General features: G+C 41.1%; 2 protein-coding genes across 4 annotated transcripts; both read left to right on the top strand.

The window, feature by feature from the left end:
- Positions 1-603: 603 nt before the first annotated feature.
- LOC137786855 (excitatory amino acid transporter 3-like) lies at positions 604-6159 on the top strand. Of its 3 annotated transcripts, XM_068578971.1 has the most exons (13): positions 604-651; positions 793-890; positions 1280-1420; positions 2405-2497; positions 3391-3490; positions 3722-3764; positions 3852-4027; positions 4420-4527; positions 4741-4863; positions 5003-5197; positions 5290-5424; positions 5532-5648; positions 5852-6159. In XM_068578971.1, the coding sequence occupies exons 2-12, from the start codon at positions 812-814 to the stop codon at positions 5644-5646; spliced, it is 1308 nt and encodes a 435-aa protein (XP_068435072.1). In that variant the 5' UTR covers positions 604-651; positions 793-811; the 3' UTR covers positions 5647-5648; positions 5852-6159. The 3 variants fall into 3 exon arrangements, with proteins under 3 accessions (XP_068435072.1, XP_068435074.1, XP_068435073.1); XM_068578972.1 differs by lacking the exon at positions 604-651 and having other exon boundaries at positions 1326-1420; XM_068578973.1 differs by lacking the exons at positions 3722-3764; positions 3852-4027.
- A 649-nt stretch (positions 6160-6808) lies between these two features.
- On the top strand, positions 6809-19031 carry atad5a (ATPase family AAA domain containing 5a). The gene is made up of 22 exons (XM_068579024.1): positions 6809-7181; positions 7777-7840; positions 7938-9694; positions 10221-10305; positions 10431-10589; positions 11193-11319; positions 11405-11656; positions 12143-12291; positions 12529-12682; positions 12922-13257; positions 13790-13886; positions 14264-14346; positions 14450-14586; positions 14668-14845; positions 14968-15132; positions 15262-15492; positions 15589-15653; positions 15776-15965; positions 16550-16689; positions 16783-17633; positions 17797-17955; positions 18235-19031. Exons 2-22 carry the CDS (start codon positions 7790-7792, stop codon positions 18311-18313), a joined length of 5445 nt encoding a protein of 1814 aa, XP_068435125.1. The 5' UTR covers positions 6809-7181; positions 7777-7789; the 3' UTR covers positions 18314-19031.
- Positions 19032-19076: the final 45 nt, after the last annotated feature.

Raw genomic sequence — 19076 nt, 5'->3', positions numbered from 1 at the left:
ATTCTGATATTAATTATTTAAGTGCCTTACAACAAATGATAGCATTTGGAAAATCTCAAATCATTTAAGCAGGTTAAGCCATCCATACCTTGAATTGTCAGAATTGTGACCTAATTAATCAAATTGAGGACATTTACTAATACAGGATTGTGATGGAGTCTTTTGTTAAAATCCATTTCATTTGGTATATCTAATCTTTAGACTTACTATCTTCTCAAATGGAATTGTATTAAGAGACTAATAAAGACTAATAAATCACATGCACGTTATTTGTGAGAAAACATTGCTTTCCATCACTATATAGATGGATAGATGATATGTCAGGGTTAAAGTTCGTACTTACGGTTGAATGCACTTATTGTAAGTCGCTTTGGATAAAAGCGTCAGCTAAATGACATGTAATGTAATGTTAAATGTCCCATATCTGAGATTTTCATGTTTTTTGAAGGTCTAAGTGCTATAAAAGTACTATACAGTCCACAGAGAAAAACACACAACCCGTATCCAGCTGTGAAGTCACAACTATAAAATATATGTTGTTTTAGTTTTAAACATTGACCAAAGCTGTTACCTAGCAACCCAATTCAGTTCAAATAAGCCAACTGTTTGTTTTAACTGACAGATGACACTGAGCTCTCCTGATTCTAACTGGTGAGTGCTTTATAAAAATAACATGTTTAGCTAGTTGACTAAAATATATTATACTCATTTCACTATTAAAGTAATATTGAAGTATTCCGACAAAGCTGTCAATAACAGCTCGTCTGTCTCTTTGTTAACTTTTCTTTTTAGAAAACTGCAAAGTATTGAAATGGAGACCGTGAAGAAATACCGGGATTTCATTGTCCGGATTGCAAATCTGAATACCAGTCTTGGAGCGGTTTTTCTGGGTAAGTGATAACGATTAACCCGATCAAAACTGTTTTAACCAACATTTCAATAACATTCTACTTTAACGTTTTTGACCTGATTGAATGGTGTTAAACTTTAGGCGTTAGGTGTTTTACAAGCGACCGTGTTAGCTAGAGACTTTCATAAAATGCTTGTACTCACTTATGTAAATCACTGAGAAAATGAATGAGGTAACTAAGTTAGTTATAAGCCAAAAATGGTAAAGAGGTTTATTTCCAAGGATGCAACTGCATTATTAAGCATTTTAGTTAATTTACCCAGCTTTACTCCAACAATTGCATTCAAAACAAAACTTTTGTTGATTAAATTATTAGATTCATCATTTTTTAAATCAAATTTCTAAAATGTCTTTGTTATTGTCTCACAGGTGTTTTGCTGGGCTTATTCATCAAGTTCTGTGTGCCCCTGACCAGGTACAGCCTTGCCTACATGAATTTTCCAGCCTTGTGGCTCTTGCGGATGCTTCATGCAGTGACCACTCCTCTCGTTTGCACTAGTGTGATAGTAGGTAAGTCCCAGGAGTATTTCACACACTGTTATGTGTTACAACATGCGGTGGACACAGCGTTCAAAAGGAACCAACAGATGGTTTGGCAAGTTGAAGCTTCTTAAACCTAAATAACCAAGGGAGTCTGTCTAATACTTGATGAACACCAGCCACTGTGGACACCAGCCACAATTACATGATAATGGTAAAAGCTACACAAATAGTGATGATGAAGGCAATAAACTAACTCAGTAATGCCACCTACATAGAAATATCTACCTAAAGTTTGATAACATTAGCTAACTTCAGACAAATCATAGAATGAAAGGTGTTTGAGTCCAGGTTGAGAATGTTTATATTTGGGTCCTGAGTCCATTATCCATCTGTCTATCAATGCATCCTCCCACCCAATCAAGAATATTGACAGATAACCTCACTATTATCTATTGTCTGGCTGAGGCAAGTGAATCAGTTGCAAAGCTCTCTGTAAGTTACGGCTTTTGAACACACCGGATGTGCTGGCGTCCTTTATGTGTATGACATAACATAACATTTTACCAGTTAGTTGACTCTGACAAGGCAGCCGGTTCGATCCCCAGTCCCCCCACAGTTCACATGTCGAAGTGTCTCTGAGCACGACACTTAACCCCTCGTTGCTGCCCGGGCGCCTCACAGGGCAGCCCACTGCTCCTTCATCAAGGACGGGTGAATTTCCCCAAGGGGATTAATAAAAGTGTATGTTTCTTTTTTCTTTTTCTTTTCGTTTTCTGATGACCCAAGTAGCCTCGCTGCTGTTTTAAACTTCAAAAACCGTATGAAACCGTCCCCTTCAACTAGTTCAGAATGCAGCAGCTCGGCTCAATTTTGCATAAACAGTTTTTTCCTATGATGTCATTGGGTTCCCCTCACTTTCCATTCTATTGTCCTTAATCTTACACTTGTGTATGACCTATAACTCACTCTCCAACCTGTAGTCTGCTGATCGTAATTTATGTTGTATTTTAGGTGTTTGTGGTCGAAAAGTTGGCGTTTCAGGAAAAATTGCTGGATCTGCATCAGCATACTGGGTCGCAACCACTTTTCTGTCTGTGACTTTGGGTAAGAGAAATAATATACAATGTTTTTATTCAGAAATATACCGTTTTGTTGATAAACACACAATGCGTATGTCATTTTAAAGCTTCCTTTTATGTTTTACTTGAGCTTGTAGATATTGCGCTATATACGAGCTTGTGCTATTTAAAACTAATTCACTACCTTATGTCACAATGGGAATACAGCTATTTCAACCAGCATGAAGGCATTTGTGTATGCAGCAATACTAGGGCCCATGAATAACTCAGTGGAATTCTCTCATCAACATTATTCATTATATCTGTGTTTGACAAGTCACAATAACTGCTGTCAGTGAGGGCTATTTATATACAAAGTAGTAATGAGTTTATTTGTGGTAAAAAAAAAAAAAATCTACAGTGCAGCTACTAAACCCACACAGGTGTTTTCACTTTGTGGCTAATTAGGCTGCTGCTCATGTGAGGATGTGAGCAAGGCTGAATCACATTATGTGGTGTCACCAAATCTAATAGGCAAATAGGAATAATGTATGTGTACCGAACAAAAGTCATTTTTTAAGGAGTTTGTATTTAGGATTTAATCAGCTGACAGAATTTTATTCTCATTAGTAGATAACATGTCCGTATTTGAGTATTAGTGAGCTGCAAGATTTGTTCTGTAATAAAAGAGTCTCCTGATAAAACTGTGAAAATTATGCTTCCTTAACTATATATAACTAAACTATATCAGTCATTTACAGTATGGTGTTCAAACTCCTTAGATCAAAATGTGAATGACAGTTTATTTTGTTTTAGGTTGATATTTTTTCTTCTTCTTGCTTTTCATTGTTTTATACCATGTAAAGCACTTGTTTTTTAAAACGTGTTCTCACTGTACGAGAACCTTTAAGCAGCCAGTGTGGATTATATGTGTTGTAGGGTTGATGCTGGTTCTGGTAATCAAGCCAGGAGTTGATGCTGTGGAAAACACCCATAGGGAGAAGTTCTCTCTGGCTTGCGCAGTGTTGGATGTACTACAGTGAGAAGAAATGTTATATTATGACATAATTTCTGGTTTTCTCTGTAAACGTGACATCATTTCAGAAAGTGCTGTAACGTCCAACTACAGAATTCACATCCATTCATTTTTTTCTTGTGATCAACAAAATGATGCAAACATCCAGCAAATGTCACATCATGTTGTTGATGAAGCCACATTTCAAAGTCCACTGATGAATGTGAATGAAAACTCTTCCATGTTTTCTTACAGTAACATTTTCCAAACAAACTTTGTTCTGGGTGCCTCCAGACAGGTATGCTTTTCATTAAGCTTTTCATCAATCATTGCTTCTCTTTCCTTCTAATATTTATGATTTGAACACTATTTCTTTATATTATAGCACAAGACTTTGAGGACTAAGAGCCGTTATGTTGAACAAACCAATATATTGGGCCTGATTGTCTGGTCTTATGTTGTTGGCACATGTATGGCGCTTCTTCCAAGGGAAAGTCCCGTTCGCAAGATCTGTCTTGTCCTCAACAGGGCCACAACAATTGTAGTCAACTACATTCTAGGGTGAGGTGACAAAACACATACTATTAATTATAGGATTGACTTTCTCCAACAAATATAGAAAGACAGTACATATATCCAAGAGTTTTAAGTATTTAGGCTAAAACACTGAATGTAATACAAATGTGGGGTCTTTTTTGCTCACAGTATTATTAGAAATGGTAAAATTGTATTACTGACAAAACATAGCAGCATCTTTCACTCTTCTACTCCTGTTAAATGTTACTTGTATGTTATAGAGTGTCAGGTTAGTTTTTAGGTTTGTCTCCTGAAATGAGAGAAACATTCACAGTTTATTTTGTACCAATGTATTAATGTGATTCAAACAACTGTCTGCATTTGGTTAGTTAGTTAGTCCTTCCTTCATTTTTTTACGTTCATTTATTTCTCTCCAGCTTCCTGCCTTTTGGAGTGGTCCTCATGGTCGCATGCCTTGTTGTTGAGGCTAAAGACTGGGAATTAATCCTCAAACTCGGAAAGTTCACGGGAGTTGTTGCTTTGGGGTATGTTCACCTTTACAGTTTATCACTGAAATGACGTCACACTTACAAATTAAGTTGAATTTTCTAGTAAAACTAACAAAGCTAGTTAACTAATGTTAGCCAAGTTTAGGTATATATAGTGCTATAATGGACATTTTGCTCTTGTTCTACTGCTACACCGTGTCGTTACATTAGCTCAATCAGTATTGTTTGTGCATTCATTGTGTGTTTTAGGCTTGTGATCCATGCAACAGTAGTTTTACCCCTGATCTATGTTGTGTTTGCGAGACATAACCCCTATGCTATCATCAAGGGGTTATTTCCTGCCTTAAAGACTGCATTCATCAGCTCGTCCAGGTAAGATGACACAACACTGCTTATTTGCTTCATTCATCATCAGAGCTCATAAGGACAAGTAACATTTTTAAGAGCTTCACATTCATAATATTTTCATATGAGTGATGCACAAACCAAGGCTGCATTGTGTTTCTCCAAGCTCTGCCACACTGCCACTCACCTTGAAATGTTGTGAAGAGGGACTCAACATCAACAAAAAAATCTGTCGCCTTCTTCTGCCCATCTGGACCAAAAACAACATCAACGGATCTGTAATTTATGAAGTGGTCGCAGCAATTTTCATTGCCCAACTCAACAACCTTCGTCTGGATTTTAGCCAGTTGATCGTGATCGTGTAAGCTGCTCTTCCTGTTCTTTATTTTGAGGTCTTTAAGAGGAGGAGACTTAAAACATGCACTGAGTACAGTATGTGTGTTTGATCTGCAGTATGGTATCAGCAGTACCATGCCAAGGAGGAACCGGGACCCGAGCAAGAGGAGCAGTGACAACTTTTTTAAATTTGACTGTGGCTGGTTTACCTGGAAGGGAAGTCTCCCTTCTCGTGGTCACACAGTATCTCCTGTAAGTTTAATCAGTGCAAAGAAAAGAGTTATAATAAAGAAACAAAATCAGTTTAAAGCAACATGTCTCCTCTACTTTGATATTCTGATGTTATCTGTGCCTTTCAGAGACCGCTGCAACACAATTTTGAATATCCTTGGAGACTGCATTGGCGTGGCACTCCTTGACCAAGTGTCAAAAAGAAGTCAGGGAGACATCGAGGGGCAAAGAGAGGAAATGTAAAGGTACAAGTCTTGATGGTTTCATGTTCCTTTTTATTATTTTAACCCAGTTGCAAAACACATGAAGTAAATTTTTCAATCTGTATTTAAAAAAGGGGTCAATGCTTAATATTGTGGCGAGAAAGCCCTTCTTTGTCACTGGTTGAATTGCATTCATGAGTGGCCAGATGAATGCAAATGTATGTCTGTTTTCTATGTGCTCACAGGAAGAGCAGCTTGCAGACCTGCTGAAGGACTTTAACCAGATCACTGAGGCCAACAACAATGGCCAGAAGACATAGCATATCTAACAGCTACACATCAACTAAACACTAACAGTAATAGTGTGTCACTCCCTGAAGTCACAGGTTTCTTAATCACTTGTAATTTTATGTTATAAAAATATTTAGAATGTATTTGAGTGGGCAAACTGAGGTTAACATGAAATCTACACAATTTGTCTCCATTTCAGCTTTCACTTTGCCCACTTGCGATGTGTGAATTTTCTGATAAATAAACAAAATACTGAAGTGTTTCTCTCAGAGAATTCTCTGTGCACACACACACACACACACACACACACACACACACACACACACACACACACACACACACACACACACACACACACACACACATGCCCACACACACTTAATGATCACAGACCAAACGACTGATGGATTGAAGTAAATCGTTGTAACTTTGCAGCTGTAACTAATTTTACGTAAAACAATCCCATACTACTGGGGACAGTTAAATATAGTTTGATTGCGACCAGGTCATGTCTGTGCGCTACGGCACATTAAATAGTCTGGAGGTTTTTTTCAGCGTGAGAAATACGATGTGTGGCGGGAAGGCGTGATTTAAGACTGAAATGCGTGACAGTCACGCTCAATGCGTGACACTTGAGAGCTCTGAACACGTGTTAATATACTGTGATGCTAAAGTAGACTATTTTTTTTTATTTTGAAACTTCAATGTTAACTCGGCTTGGCGCGGCCAGCAGAGGTAGCTGTTAGTTGGTCTTCTCCATTAAACGCAATCCCACACGCCATCTTTGTTTTGGGACCAGCGGCATCGGACGATGACGGAGGCATTGCCCTCTCCTGGCTCCCTGTGATTGGTGGAATCCGGTCAGGCAAAATACGTCACATATATTTGGCGCTCTTCATCCTCGACGGCTCTGGCGCGTTTTTGAAAAGAGCAACACACGTCAAGAAACATGTATTCTGAATTGCTGCTCGGACCAATTTGGAAAATATACGTGTAACGTCTTCCAGCTGGCGTCCGTATGTCCGCGGCTGACATGTTGACGATATTTGGACTACTTTTGGGGCCCGCGGGGAGCAAAGCTGCTTCGAGAGTCGCGTCGACTGAAGTCTGCTAGCTTGTTGTTTTACAGTGAAATGCATATGTGTGGCGGCTCTACACACAGATGTCCACCTCTCACAATGAACTCTGCGTCTGTTGTTCAGCCACACACTCGGGGAAGTGAATAAGAAACAGACAAGAAGACCGTCTCAGAAGTAGCAGCAAGTTACCGGTTCACTTGTATCGGTGAGTGTTTCTTTATTTACACGTCTGTCATTTTGCACAAAAGCTGGATTTGCTACAGGGCGCCATGTCAGGAATAACATAGGTTACTTTTACATTATGTTGGCTGTCCCTAACCCCTCTATGAAAGGCTGTATATCAACTTTTTATATCCAGACTTTGCCTCACCTGAACTCTTACCTAACTGCATAGCGTCTTATTAATGCTGTTTCATAGTACTTGGTCTATTGTAACTGTGTCAACAGTGTCCTATAGCAAAATATATGACTGGATCATTAACTGCGCAGTACCTTTTAGTTGTAAATATTGAAATACACAGTGTTGAGGTTTTTAATTGTAGGTGATAAAGCATGAGAGGTTATTGAAAACTGCAATAATATTATAATTGAGCATTAGTAACACTGTTATGAAGCTTTTGCTTTTATTTGATAACTCTGGAAAAGAGGGACTGGAAATCTAAACGTGATAAAGCTTTCCAACTAGATTTTATACCGGTATAATGAGTTTGCAATCTAAACCACTGCTGTTTGGATATTAATAGTACTTAATTTCTGCTTAGCGCTTTGTGACATTTGCATAATGTTTCTTTTTGCTGTAGGTCTCCTAAAATTATGGCTGGTGTTGTGGCTATGGCATCTGTTATTGAGGACTTTGACACCCAGGTATGTCTCCGACTCTGATTTGGACCTTTTAATAGCATTTGATAGCTGTTACTGAATTTAATCATTCATTTATTATGTATTCTCACTCCTTTTACAGCCTTGCAAGAAATCTCGCAAAGAAGGTGGCAGTCCTATTGTCAAGACAATCACAAACTATTTCTCTCCTGTTCCCAAGCCTGCGGAGAAACTCTTTTCACCTTCTCGCTCCAACAACATCACTGACTACTTTAGTCAGAAGGCACCGTCCTCCAAAGAAAGGACCAGCTCCCCTGAACAATTGAAAGACAACTGTCAGACGTCTGGGCTCGCAGAAAAACGCACAGGCCCAGAGTCAGCCGTGAAACGGCAATCTCAGAAACGTCAGCGAAAGGCCAAGAAAGCTGCAAGAAAACTTGTGGAGGCTGAAGTCTTTAGCTCCCCAGAGGAGGCGAGCAGCCTGATTGTAGAGAAACAAGATGGTAGCAGAGACTCGGCAGCAGAAGCAATCAGCAGCTGTAGTATGCTTGGCAGTGATACAGCAGCTCTTATTGCACAGCTCAGTGCTGAGGCTTGTGTCCCTGCCGCTGAGACTGTCAGTGTGGAGGAGTTTGAAGAAGATGGTTCCAAATGTAGGAACGATGTCAAACCTAATCCAGGGCTAAACAATGTTGAATTATCGCCAATCGTACCTTCAAAAGACAAAGCAAAACAAGTAAAAACCGTTGCACGAAATTCAAGGAAGGCAAAGCATTCAGAACCAGAGGAGACAGAAAAAGATAACTCCTTGTGTGATGTTAGTATGGAGGTCAATGTGGATGAGGCCTCCATGTTAAACAACAGCACAGTCACAATCTCCTTTGAAGATTTTGTGCGTAGCCAGGGCAGTGAGGAAGATGACACAGAAGACGAACAGGGCAGAAAAGACACAGTCACAGCAGAGGCGGAAGAAATGGACAGTAACCAGTTGGACATCCCTAAAGCTGAAGAAAATGTTGGTTCTGGACAGTCACCTTTTCAAGTCTCACCCCGAACTGTCACCATCCAGGCTGAAGTGCATGTAGTCTCACTTAAACAAGAAGCAGCCATGGCGGAGGGGAAATTAGCTTCTATCTTCAACAGGAGAAAAGGAGCAATGAGCCCTGCATCATCTCTTCACATGGAGGCCGAACACCAACTTCCTCCTTCCTCTCTGACCGTGAAGCGTAGATCCAATGTGGTTCTTCAAGAGGAGGATCTAGAGCTGTCTGTGCTTGAGAGTGAATCCATGCCCAAGTGCAGTGTGGTAGAGAGGAAGCAGTTCATGGCCGCCTTCAAACAGCCCAGTCTGGATGGGTCTAAAACCAAACCTGTTAAGAACCAGAGCAAGCAGAAGCAACCCGGAGACAAGGGTGGGGATGATGCAGACAAAGTTGCTGAAGAAAACAATGTAATTCCACCCTCTGTTGAGCAAGTTTCTGCAGCCTCTGAAGAAGATAAAGTAGTTAAAAAGAAACCAGTCAGGAAAGGCAGAAAGAAAGCTAAAGAAGAAGATGAAGAAATCACCACTCCACCGGATGCTGCTGCTGTGGAAACAGTGGCCGCAGTTGGTGCAGTTGATGATAAAATAGAGGAGATTCCCATCACCTCAACTCCATCCATCCCAGCGGTTGTTAGGAGGTCCAAAAGAGAAGCTGTTGTCCTGGAAGCACCGGCGCTCACCCCAACAAGCCCAATCAGAAAAACCAGGAAACGCAATGAGTCGAAGGCCGCTGCTGCCGCTGCTTCACCTCATGACAGTCCTGCAAACATGTCCACCCAAAAGAGACGCAGGTCCAAACGCACAGTCTTTGTAGCAGAGTTAATGTGCCCACCTAACACCAAAGAAAGCCCAATCAGGTGATACGTGCATACAGTTACACACTCTATGAAAAACATTTTGGAAGCAAGTATACAGTTGAAATTTATTGGGTACAACAAAGTTTAAACTACTGCAGACTTTTGCAATAGTCCTGCATTCATAAGGATAATAATCTAAAAAAAACTTTGTGGAAACTGTTTTAGAGAAGTGTTTATTCAACTGTACGTTAATTTTGGAGGACTAAAGTTCATTATGCAGTGAGTTGTTTCTTATATTTTACGAACCCTCGTTGATATGAACGGGGTGGACCGAATATCTGAAACACCTGTTGTAATGCAAGACAATTCAACAGCACCTCAAATTACATTCTTAAACAGTTAATCAACATCTTTATAGAAGTTTAAATAGAAAACTGTAACAAATATAGGATTTATCACAGCTCATGTATTTTCCTCATGAGTTTTAGCAACTAAATAAACTGAGTGTGTATCAATGTATTTGGTGGTTCTTTTTAATGTTGCCTATGTTTTTCATATTCTAATTCTATGTTTTCTTTTTCATAAGAATAAAATTTACGAGGGTCCATAAAAAGGTTCACACAAACAAGCCTGAAAGTGGACATGACATGAACACTTCTTTGGCTACTAAAGTAAGTAGGATATTTATTACAGATTAAACATATTCTTAATGTAATGTTTTGCTGTGCTGACTTGACAAGAAACAACATATTTTAAACTATGAATGTGATGACTTGATGCCTTTTTTCTTTTTCAGACATCAAATGACTTAAAAAAAAGAAGGCAGGCAAAGAAGTTGGTGGAGAAAGCCAGAGTGATTCAGCAGAGTAAAAAAACAGCTGTCAAGGAAAAGGGCACCTTAAGGCGTTCGTCACGAGCTGAGGCCTCCACCAAGATAAGCTACTGTGACGATGAGGTACACTTAAACGCACTAGCTAAATCACTTTTTACTGTTGATGGGGTGGTCTGCCTTTTTGTAGATAAATTAGTTGAGTTATCAAAAGGCCATTTTATTGATCTATGAACATAAGCGAGAAAAATAAATTCAAACTAATTCACAACAGGCCGTATCAATAAATCGTGAATGAACAAAGTTTTAATTAACGTTCTTCAATGTTGACAACTTAGTTCTAAGCATGTTATTAAAAATGTATAAACATGTTAAATACTTTATAAATGAAACCAAATAAATGTATTTAGGTGGCGGTTGGAGGCTCTTGTTTATTCCTCATTAGTAAAACAGTTTGTATTTATATTAGTAGGCTACTATTATCAGAAAAATACAAACATTCAGGCTCCCTCGTGTGGCTCATATGTGTACTGCAGATATGAATGTTGAAATCAAGATTATGGAAGAAATTATGCAAACATTTTGGGCGACCGTAATAAGATCTCATGAGTCCAACCTTTTGGCCCCCACCCAGTGTTTGCTAATAACTGCCGTTCAAAAATAGCAAAAGTGAAGTTGTGTACTCACTCATGTTTTCTTTCCTCATTATTATGTGGTTTGTTTTATCAGGACTCTGTCATCTGCCTGGAGGAGGACCAGACAGCTCCAGAAAAGACTAAAAGCCAGAAGCGTTTGCGCAGTCTAAATGAAGTTCTGGGCAAAGCATCTGTTGGCAAAGAGACCAAAGCTATCCCAGGTAAGCTTTCTCGACTCACAAAAATTTGTCATTTCAGCATTTAGTATGATTCTAATCTATTGGTGCTGTATTTTCTTTCTCACAGGCTCCAAAGGGGCCTCGCTGGGCCAAGAGAAGACGGCTCGGAAGGCGTCTGCGGTGGTTTCCATCTTTGATGACAGTAGCTCGGAAAACTCCCAGGATGATGAGCAGTTCAAAGCACGCAAAGAGTTCTTGAAGAGTGGCCTGCCCGAGTCTTTCAGGAAACAGATAGTGAAGACAGCTGCCAGCAGGGAGGCCTACTCCCTCTCCTGTTCCTCCTTTCAACCAGTTATTCACATAAAGCAACCATCAAAAGGTGAACTTACCATCTTTATAGACATGTAGAAATGTTGGCATCTTCATCTTAAACTAAATTTTATTCCTTTACATTTCAGAGGAAAAAATTGAACGTTTTACTTCACAAGTTTATTTGGATGTTTAGATTAATACTAAAAAAAACATAATCAACACATAGATTATGATCTATTGTTATAGATTAAAAATACAATAAAAATGAGCTTTGCCTTCAAGTAAAATTTCAAATAATGTACACATTAAAAAACTCTAATCTGTTTTAATTCATTAATAAAGTATATTAATTAAGATTTAACTACTCTTTACCTTTGGTACTTTATGTACGAGTTACTTTTTTTATGCGGGACATTAACTTCTAACAGAATATTTCTATATCTTGATATTGCAACATTAATTTATTAATTCATTCATTCATTATTATGGACTGGTAGGTACAGGTGAATCAAGACGGAGCTCAGCATAGTTTGTGGTTGTTGTGTGTTGACAGATTGCCCTCTATGGAGTCTACTGTGGCCCGAGTCTTCGTTACTGGTTCATCTGAAAGACATTAGTTGCCAAACGTCCAACTCACTTCCACCTGTGAGCGGTTCCTTTTGTGTAAAGACAAAATCAGAACAAAGAACCTTTTTGGAACGGGTATGTTGAAATTACTGCAATGAATTAGTCTTTTTTATTAATACTTCATTGTCTGGTTTATAGCTGCTACCTGTCTGCCATTATTTTTAAAAGGCGCATGAAGAGAGAGACTTCTAAAGTACTTGATTGCTTAATTCTATCTTAGTTTGTATTCTTGTGCATCAGGTTTTTTTTTTGTCCAATGAAGTTAAACAGCAAAAACAATATTTACTGAAAGTACCTTTTTCCTTTTTGAAGGGTTCTGGCTGGAGGCCTGAGATCTCTGAAAGTGTTCGGCAGCTTCTGATGGAGGAGGTCAGCGCCTCTAACCCTCCCTTCCCCACGCAGATGTTTACCACTCGTTTCCTCAAGAGGCGAGCTGACCAACAGCAGCAGCAGAGCACAGCCTCAGGTCAGTGTGACAAGCACTCATTGCTCTCGGTAGTGTGTTGTATTAAACTGTTTTTATTGGGCCGTTATTAAGCTTGATTTCCTATTTCATTTTGACAATATTCAGTGTTTATTCTGCATTTATTCACTGTCATCTGCAATAATCACAGTGTTCTTTGAATTTGTATCTAATGTGCTGTCAAAGCCTTGGACCTCAAATTAAAAGATTGCTCTCAACAACCATTGCATGTTACCTACTAGAACAAGAGGCTGTAACCAGAGTCACGAGTACCACACTGCCAACTGAACCAGTTGGAGGGAAGAGGAAGAGGATGGATGATGAGGGGGGACGGTCTGTGAAGGTGGCCAAGAAGCAACGGGCCAACTGTGCAGAAGAAAAGAAATCCGAGCCTGAGCCAACAAAAAGGGGCGGCCGTACCAGACGAACAAGGAGATCAAGTCCGGAGGAGGAGGAGGAGGGGGAAGGGGAGGAGAAAGCTCCGCCTTCAGTCAAAGCTGCCCCCGTCCCGTCTGATGATGACAACTCTGTGGTTGTGATTGATGACTCTCTTTTGGGAGAGAACACTGAAAGAAAAGGTGAGGTATCACATCTTACACAATCAACACATTTTTATTAATTAAGTCTCGATGGTTTTTGAGATCAATAAACAATACGGCAAATCATCGGATGGGAACAACATAAATACACAAACGGAAACTCCTGCTTATGTCAATGCAAGCTTGCAATCAAAAACACATATATTTATTAAAAATAATATATATATTTTTTATTTGTGATCCAGAATTAGCTTGTTTTTGCAAATGTGTAATCATCAAAGCAACAGTTGGTTGGCTCTCATAGTGAATGCGGGCATGCTTTTAAAAAGTAGAAGTTTAGTTCTAAAACAGAGCTGCACCACAACAATGTGAGTAATCTCAAAAATCCACCACGAGGAAAACACCTTCCAACTTGCATGACAACTTTCCATAAAAAGAAATTCTAGATAATCTTTGCCAGTAAGAGGTGACTAGTGTCCGCATTGTTAACATGCTCGCTCAATTGATCCAGTAGGTGTCTCTTCACATCATTGTTTGGTGCAAGTAATGTAGGAAGTGTTTGGTTCGACAGATGTGGGGAGAGAGGACGTGCTATGGACGGACAAATATCAGCCCCAGCACTCAAGTGACATCATAGGTAACGCTGCCTCAGTGAGGAGGCTGCACAGGTGAGGAACTAAAACAGCTTTAACTTCACAGCACCTTCATCAAAACCGCAGTCACTCTTGCTCGGGGCTGGTGTTGCTCAGAGGTAGAGTGGGTCGGTTTCTAAGCGATTCGATTCCCCAGCCTCTCCAGTCCTTGGACAAAACCCTGAACCTTTAAATTGCCTCGGGACACTGTGCCATCGGTGTGTGAATAATTTCGTGGTCTAAAGACTAGAAAGACATTATCTAAATTACAGTCCACTAATCATTTACCATATTTGCTTTATTCTGTATCTCTTAAATGTTATCAGTCTAATTTGTGAACACAAGAACAATATTTGGGGCCATCGTATGAGGAACGTCTGGGCGAATGTTTTCTGTTTCTTCTTTTTATACAGCTGGCTAAAGGAATGGAAACTTCGTGCAGACCGAGAAGAGAGAAAAAAGCAGAAAGACAAGAAACAAGAGGAAGGCAGCAATGGTGGGAGCTTAGATCAATTATCATCCTTTTTTCATCTTTTATAACTAGTTCTGTTGGCTCGTAGTGTGTTGGTGCGGACTGACTTTTGTCTCTTTGTTTCCAGACTCTGACTGGGACTGCGGCGAAGAAGACTCCCAGGATGGAGAGGACATGTTGTGTAATACGATGCTTATCACAGGACCTACTGGAATAGGAAAGACTGCTGCGGTCTATGCTTGTGCCCAGGAGCTGGGCTTCAAGGTGCGAAAGCTTTAAGCTCCATAACCGTGACATACGTGAAATTTGCATCTTCATTTCCTAACTTCTCTCTGGTCCCTCAAGGTATTCGAGGTGAATGCTTCAGCTCAGCGTAGTGGCCGTCTCATTCTGTCCCAGCTGAAGGAAGCCACTCAGTCTCACCAGGTGGACAGTCAGGGGGTCAACGCCCACAAGCCCACCTACTTCAACAGTTACGCCACAAGCAGCAGCGCCGGCACTCTCAAGCTCGGATCCTCGCCCAGTACGTACCGGCTAACCTTGATAAGCCTTTTCTAATGAGTGGCTCGTAATTGAGAAACTGCTTTTTGCTTATTGTGTGGTTGGAACTGTTGTTTACGCAGAGTTGTCATCTTCATCTTCTAGGAAAGGTTAACTCTCCTCGTAGAGTAGTTTCCTCTCCCAGGAAACATCCCCAGTCCCCAAGAGGTACTAAAAGAGGAGGCCTGGCTCCCACCTCTTTAGCAAACTTCTTCAAAACGGGTCAACCCACCAAGGAGACGCCCAACACGAAGAAGAATGAACAAACAGGTTAGTTTCCTCTTCAAATGTGCCAATTGTTTACTTTCCTGATGGTGTACCCGTTATGATAAGTTAATACCAGGACTTTAATAGCTAGTATTTGACGTTTTCTTTCCTCTCTCCCATGTCTCTTCACAGCGGCTTCCAAGAAAGTCATAAAAGCAAATGAGTGTGCCAATAAGCAAAAAGACCCCAAATCAGCCCCCGCCCCTAAAGAGAAGAACAATGAAGAACAGAGCAAGAAGACGGCCACCTCGCTTATCCTGTTTGAAGAAGTGGATGTTATTTTTGATGATGACTCAGGGTTTCTAGCTGCCATCAAGACATTTATGACCACGACGAAGAGGCCAGTCATCCTCACTACCAGCGGTGAGTAGGAGAAGAAAGGTCAAATGTTGATTGGATTCATTCATACTTTCCGTCTGGTCTTTTGAGTTTAATTCAAATTGTGTATGTTTCTTTTAGATCCTGCTTTCAGCACCATGTTTGATGGCAACTTTGAAGAGATCCTTTTCAAAACGCCCTCAGTAGTGAGTGAACAATTATTCATCACAAAGGTTTTAATGCTAATCTAGTGGGAGAGATCAGTTATCGAAAGTACGTTTCAGTCGGTTTTCAGTCGTCCGTTTCTCGCCATTCTTCTCTGGTACAGTTGGATGTCGGCAGCTACCTGCGGCTGTTGTGTCTGACGGAGGACACGAGAACCGACAGGGTGGACATCAGCACTCTGCTCAGACTCAATGGATGTGACATCCGACAGAGTTTACTGCAGCTGCAGTTCTGGACCCGGAGTGCAGGAGGCCGCCACGTCACCAGACCACTGACGCACACTAGAAGACACGGTAAGAACCGGAGATGGTGGAAACCTTTAAAAAAGGTTTTAGTAGTAATGTTGATCGCTTAATTTTGCTTTATTATGTCACTAACTAACTTTACTCAAATTAGTTTATTTCAGTGTGCTGTTGACCCGGAGAAAGCTATTCATGGCTTCATTACATCCATCTTACTGTAACTCTTGTTTTCTGAAGGCAACATAAAGCCAATGATTCGATGAGTGCAGAATACAGTTGAAAATGATAGTCATCACTCAGCTCCAAGTTAATTCTCTGACCAGCTAAGCCGTACGTACAAGGGAAGAGAAGGCGAGAAGAGCTTTTTCTGCTCACCTAAATGTAGATCTTCGACCGATGGTGACCTTGCATTTGCTGCCTCGGCATCTGAATTGTGGCGTGAATTGCTGTTCAAAAACCACACAGCACAACATTTTTTTATGTAATTGTATTTCAAATTGCAGTATTTTGCATAATTGTATAACTTTCATGTCATTAGTTACAGGCACTTTTATAGAGGTGGTAAGAAAAGTGCATTATGAACAAGTTAACTTGTTAATCTCATGAGTATTTCCGACTCTTATTTCTATTAAAAGCTGGACTAAAACCAGAGACTGATGAAGAGTCGGTGTGTGCGGTGACTGACACTCTTCCTCCCTGTGACACCGGCTGCACTGAGAGCATGCTGGGTCTGCTGAACATTGAACCCGAGGGAAACATTTGGGAGCGGCTCAAGGTAAACGCTTCATTTCCATCATTACACAGCTGAGAGTAAGAACATGTATAAAGTGAGGGTTTCTTTGGTTGACCGGGTATGCGTTGTCAACAGAGTCCGATGGAGGAGATGTTGTGCTGGGAGCTGCTGGCAAACAGCAAGCGACGAGGAGTGGACCTGCTCTATTCCAACTTTGAGACACTCTTACCTCTACCGCTCACACAGTTGACTACCTCCACCTTCAAACCATTGCAAGCGGTTTCTGCATCCATGCAAGACCATGCTTCTGCTAATCCAAAAGAGCTGCCTTCACATGCCGGGTCACTGCACACGCCGGAGTCAGCGGAGTGCTCGGACGACGGCAGTCCAATCAAAATGTCCCATAGAATGAGGAAGAGCAAGAAGCGGCACAGTTTACCCGACCAGGATGGACTGCAATCGGACTCTGACTCAGAAGAGGGTTTTTTATCTCTGTGCAAGCCGCAGAGCGCTCCTCGAGCAAAGGAGTCCGTCAAAGTGAATTTAATTTCTGAGGCGGTGAAGAGGAAGCCACTGACTCCTGAAGAGCGGGTAAAAAGTCTCCCGATCTCCCTGTGTCTAGAATCAATAGCTGATTTCTTCGACAACATGTCATACATGGACTCTTTGATGGTTCATTCGGAAGTGGGCGACAATCCGAAAAAGATGTCACCGGTTGGTGCGGTGTTGAAAGACGGGATGACAGAGGAGTCGAGGGTTGAGACTGACCGGGGGAGCAGGGAAAGAGGAAAGCACGTCTTAGAGATCCCAGCGGCCGTGGAGGCTTTGAGCTTCCACAAGTGTCAGGTTTCGGTAGCGGATGCCTGGAGCAAAGTCCAACAACTAGAGGGCGAGGTGGGACAGGAGGCTGCAGCAGAACTCAGCCTCCCTTTGGCCGCTCATCGAGAAGGCTACAGCTTCACTCAGGACGGCCCCAGTCAACCACAGTGAGTCCGACTGGTCTTTACTCAATAATATCATCTTCTGTCCAACATAGTCCTAACACACTGTGGCCCAGTCAGCAGCATGATATTGGTCACAGTTGGAATTCTAATCCTGACGAGTTAAACCAGAGCAACGAAAGGTAATGTGTATACTGCTTTGTTCCAGGCTGGTCCAGCGGAGGAGAGAAGTGATGGAGAGTTTGACGCTCAGAGGAGTGTTTGGTACTCTGTCCAGCAGACCAGCAGCGGCTCTGGACTACTTGCCGGCTCTTCGCACCATCTGCAGATCAGAGCAGCTTAAGGAGCAGGGCAAAGTTAAACGAAGGTGAGCACGCAGAAACCGTAGCTTCTCACTTGGCCAGAGCCATCCGGTCTTAGTCCAAAGTTTTGGCAGGATGTGGTTCAACACCACTTGTAACAGGCAGCCAGTATCTGACTCCTATAATGATGCAACTTTTTGTTTTGCGACCAAGCATCTGGCTACAAATACATGTGTTCCAAGTCTCAACTGAGTTGTATTTGTATCAATGCATCTCATACAAATGCAATCACGTCTAATGAAATGTTTCCACAGAAAACTGAGTTGTTTGTATTCCCCCTCCAGGTTCCTGCACTACCTGGATGCAATCCACCTGGGTCTTGAAAAGAGCACTCAACAGCACCTGGCTGAAGACTTCCCCTGAGCCTTAAGACGATCAGACGTGTCTTCCTTATCACACAGAGGCCTGAAACAAACATTTCCTTTAGAGTGGTCACACTTTTATGGTCCGGTCCATGCGTTTTGGCTGAATATTTATAGGAAGGAACACTTTAGTGACACAAGGAGGTGAGGCTGCGACATAGGTCACTGCTGCCTTTTTGTTTCTTTCAGATCATGACCTTGATATTAGGTGAGCAAGTCACAGCTGCGTGTGCAAAGAGGACCATCCGGAGATGAAATGACTGAATACTGAAGTAATCTCACCGGAAGGGCTCACGGGGAAACAACCTCAAATGCTGTCTTGTTCAGCGTGTCTTGTGCGTTCAAAGAATGCACTAAAGATTTCTACTTTATATGATTTTTGTAATATTAAGCGGTGTGTTAAAAAGTGTGTCTGTCTTGTACAGTAGTGTTTTTATACATCAAAGCCTCTTCTTAATTTCCTCTGCCTCTCACAAAGTGTTTTTGTCTTTTTTGTTTTATTTTGAGGAGCAACTAACGTGTAAAATAGAATTTGTAAAGTCGGTGCGAAAGATCTGCTGTCTTTATCAGCCCTAAATCACCTTCACATTCCTCAGTGAATTTCTTTTTCTTTTAAATTAATCTTTTTTTTCAGTCCTTAATATGCACACACTATTCACCGTGGGTATCTGTTGTGACCAAATAAAGGTTTATAACAACTAAATAAAGAAACGATCTCACCGTGTAGTTGCTTTATTACTTTTCTGTCCTCGGCAGAGCTCAGT

This window comes from Clinocottus analis, unplaced genomic scaffold, assembly GCF_023055335.1.
Source record: "Clinocottus analis isolate CAN_PGR_092001 unplaced genomic scaffold, fCliAna1.0.p SCAF_16, whole genome shotgun sequence".
NCBI lineage: Eukaryota > Metazoa > Chordata > Actinopteri > Perciformes > Cottidae > Clinocottus > Clinocottus analis.
Note: the sequence above shows the minus strand (reverse complement) of the source record. Positions and strands in the feature narration are given on the sequence as shown.

Bases quoted from the DNA above. Each gene is read 5' to 3' on its own strand.
- LOC137786855 (XM_068578971.1), top strand. From the start codon at position 812: ATGGAGACCGTGAAGAAATACCGGGATTTCATTGTCCGGATTGCAAAT. The intron at 3,491-3,721 runs GTGAGAAGAAAT...GTTTTCTTACAG, and splicing joins GCAGTGTTGGATGTACTACA to TAACATTTTCCAAACAAACT. The intron at 4,864-5,002 runs GTAAGATGACAC...TGTTTCTCCAAG, and splicing joins GCATTCATCAGCTCGTCCAG to CTCTGCCACACTGCCACTCA.
- atad5a (XM_068579024.1), top strand. From the start codon at position 7,790: ATGGCTGGTGTTGTGGCTATGGCATCTGTTATTGAGGACTTTGACACC. The intron at 11,320-11,404 runs GTAAGCTTTCTC...TCTTTCTCACAG, and splicing joins AGAGACCAAAGCTATCCCAG to GCTCCAAAGGGGCCTCGCTG. The intron at 14,846-14,967 runs GTACGTACCGGC...TTCATCTTCTAG, and splicing joins CAAGCTCGGATCCTCGCCCA to GAAAGGTTAACTCTCCTCGT.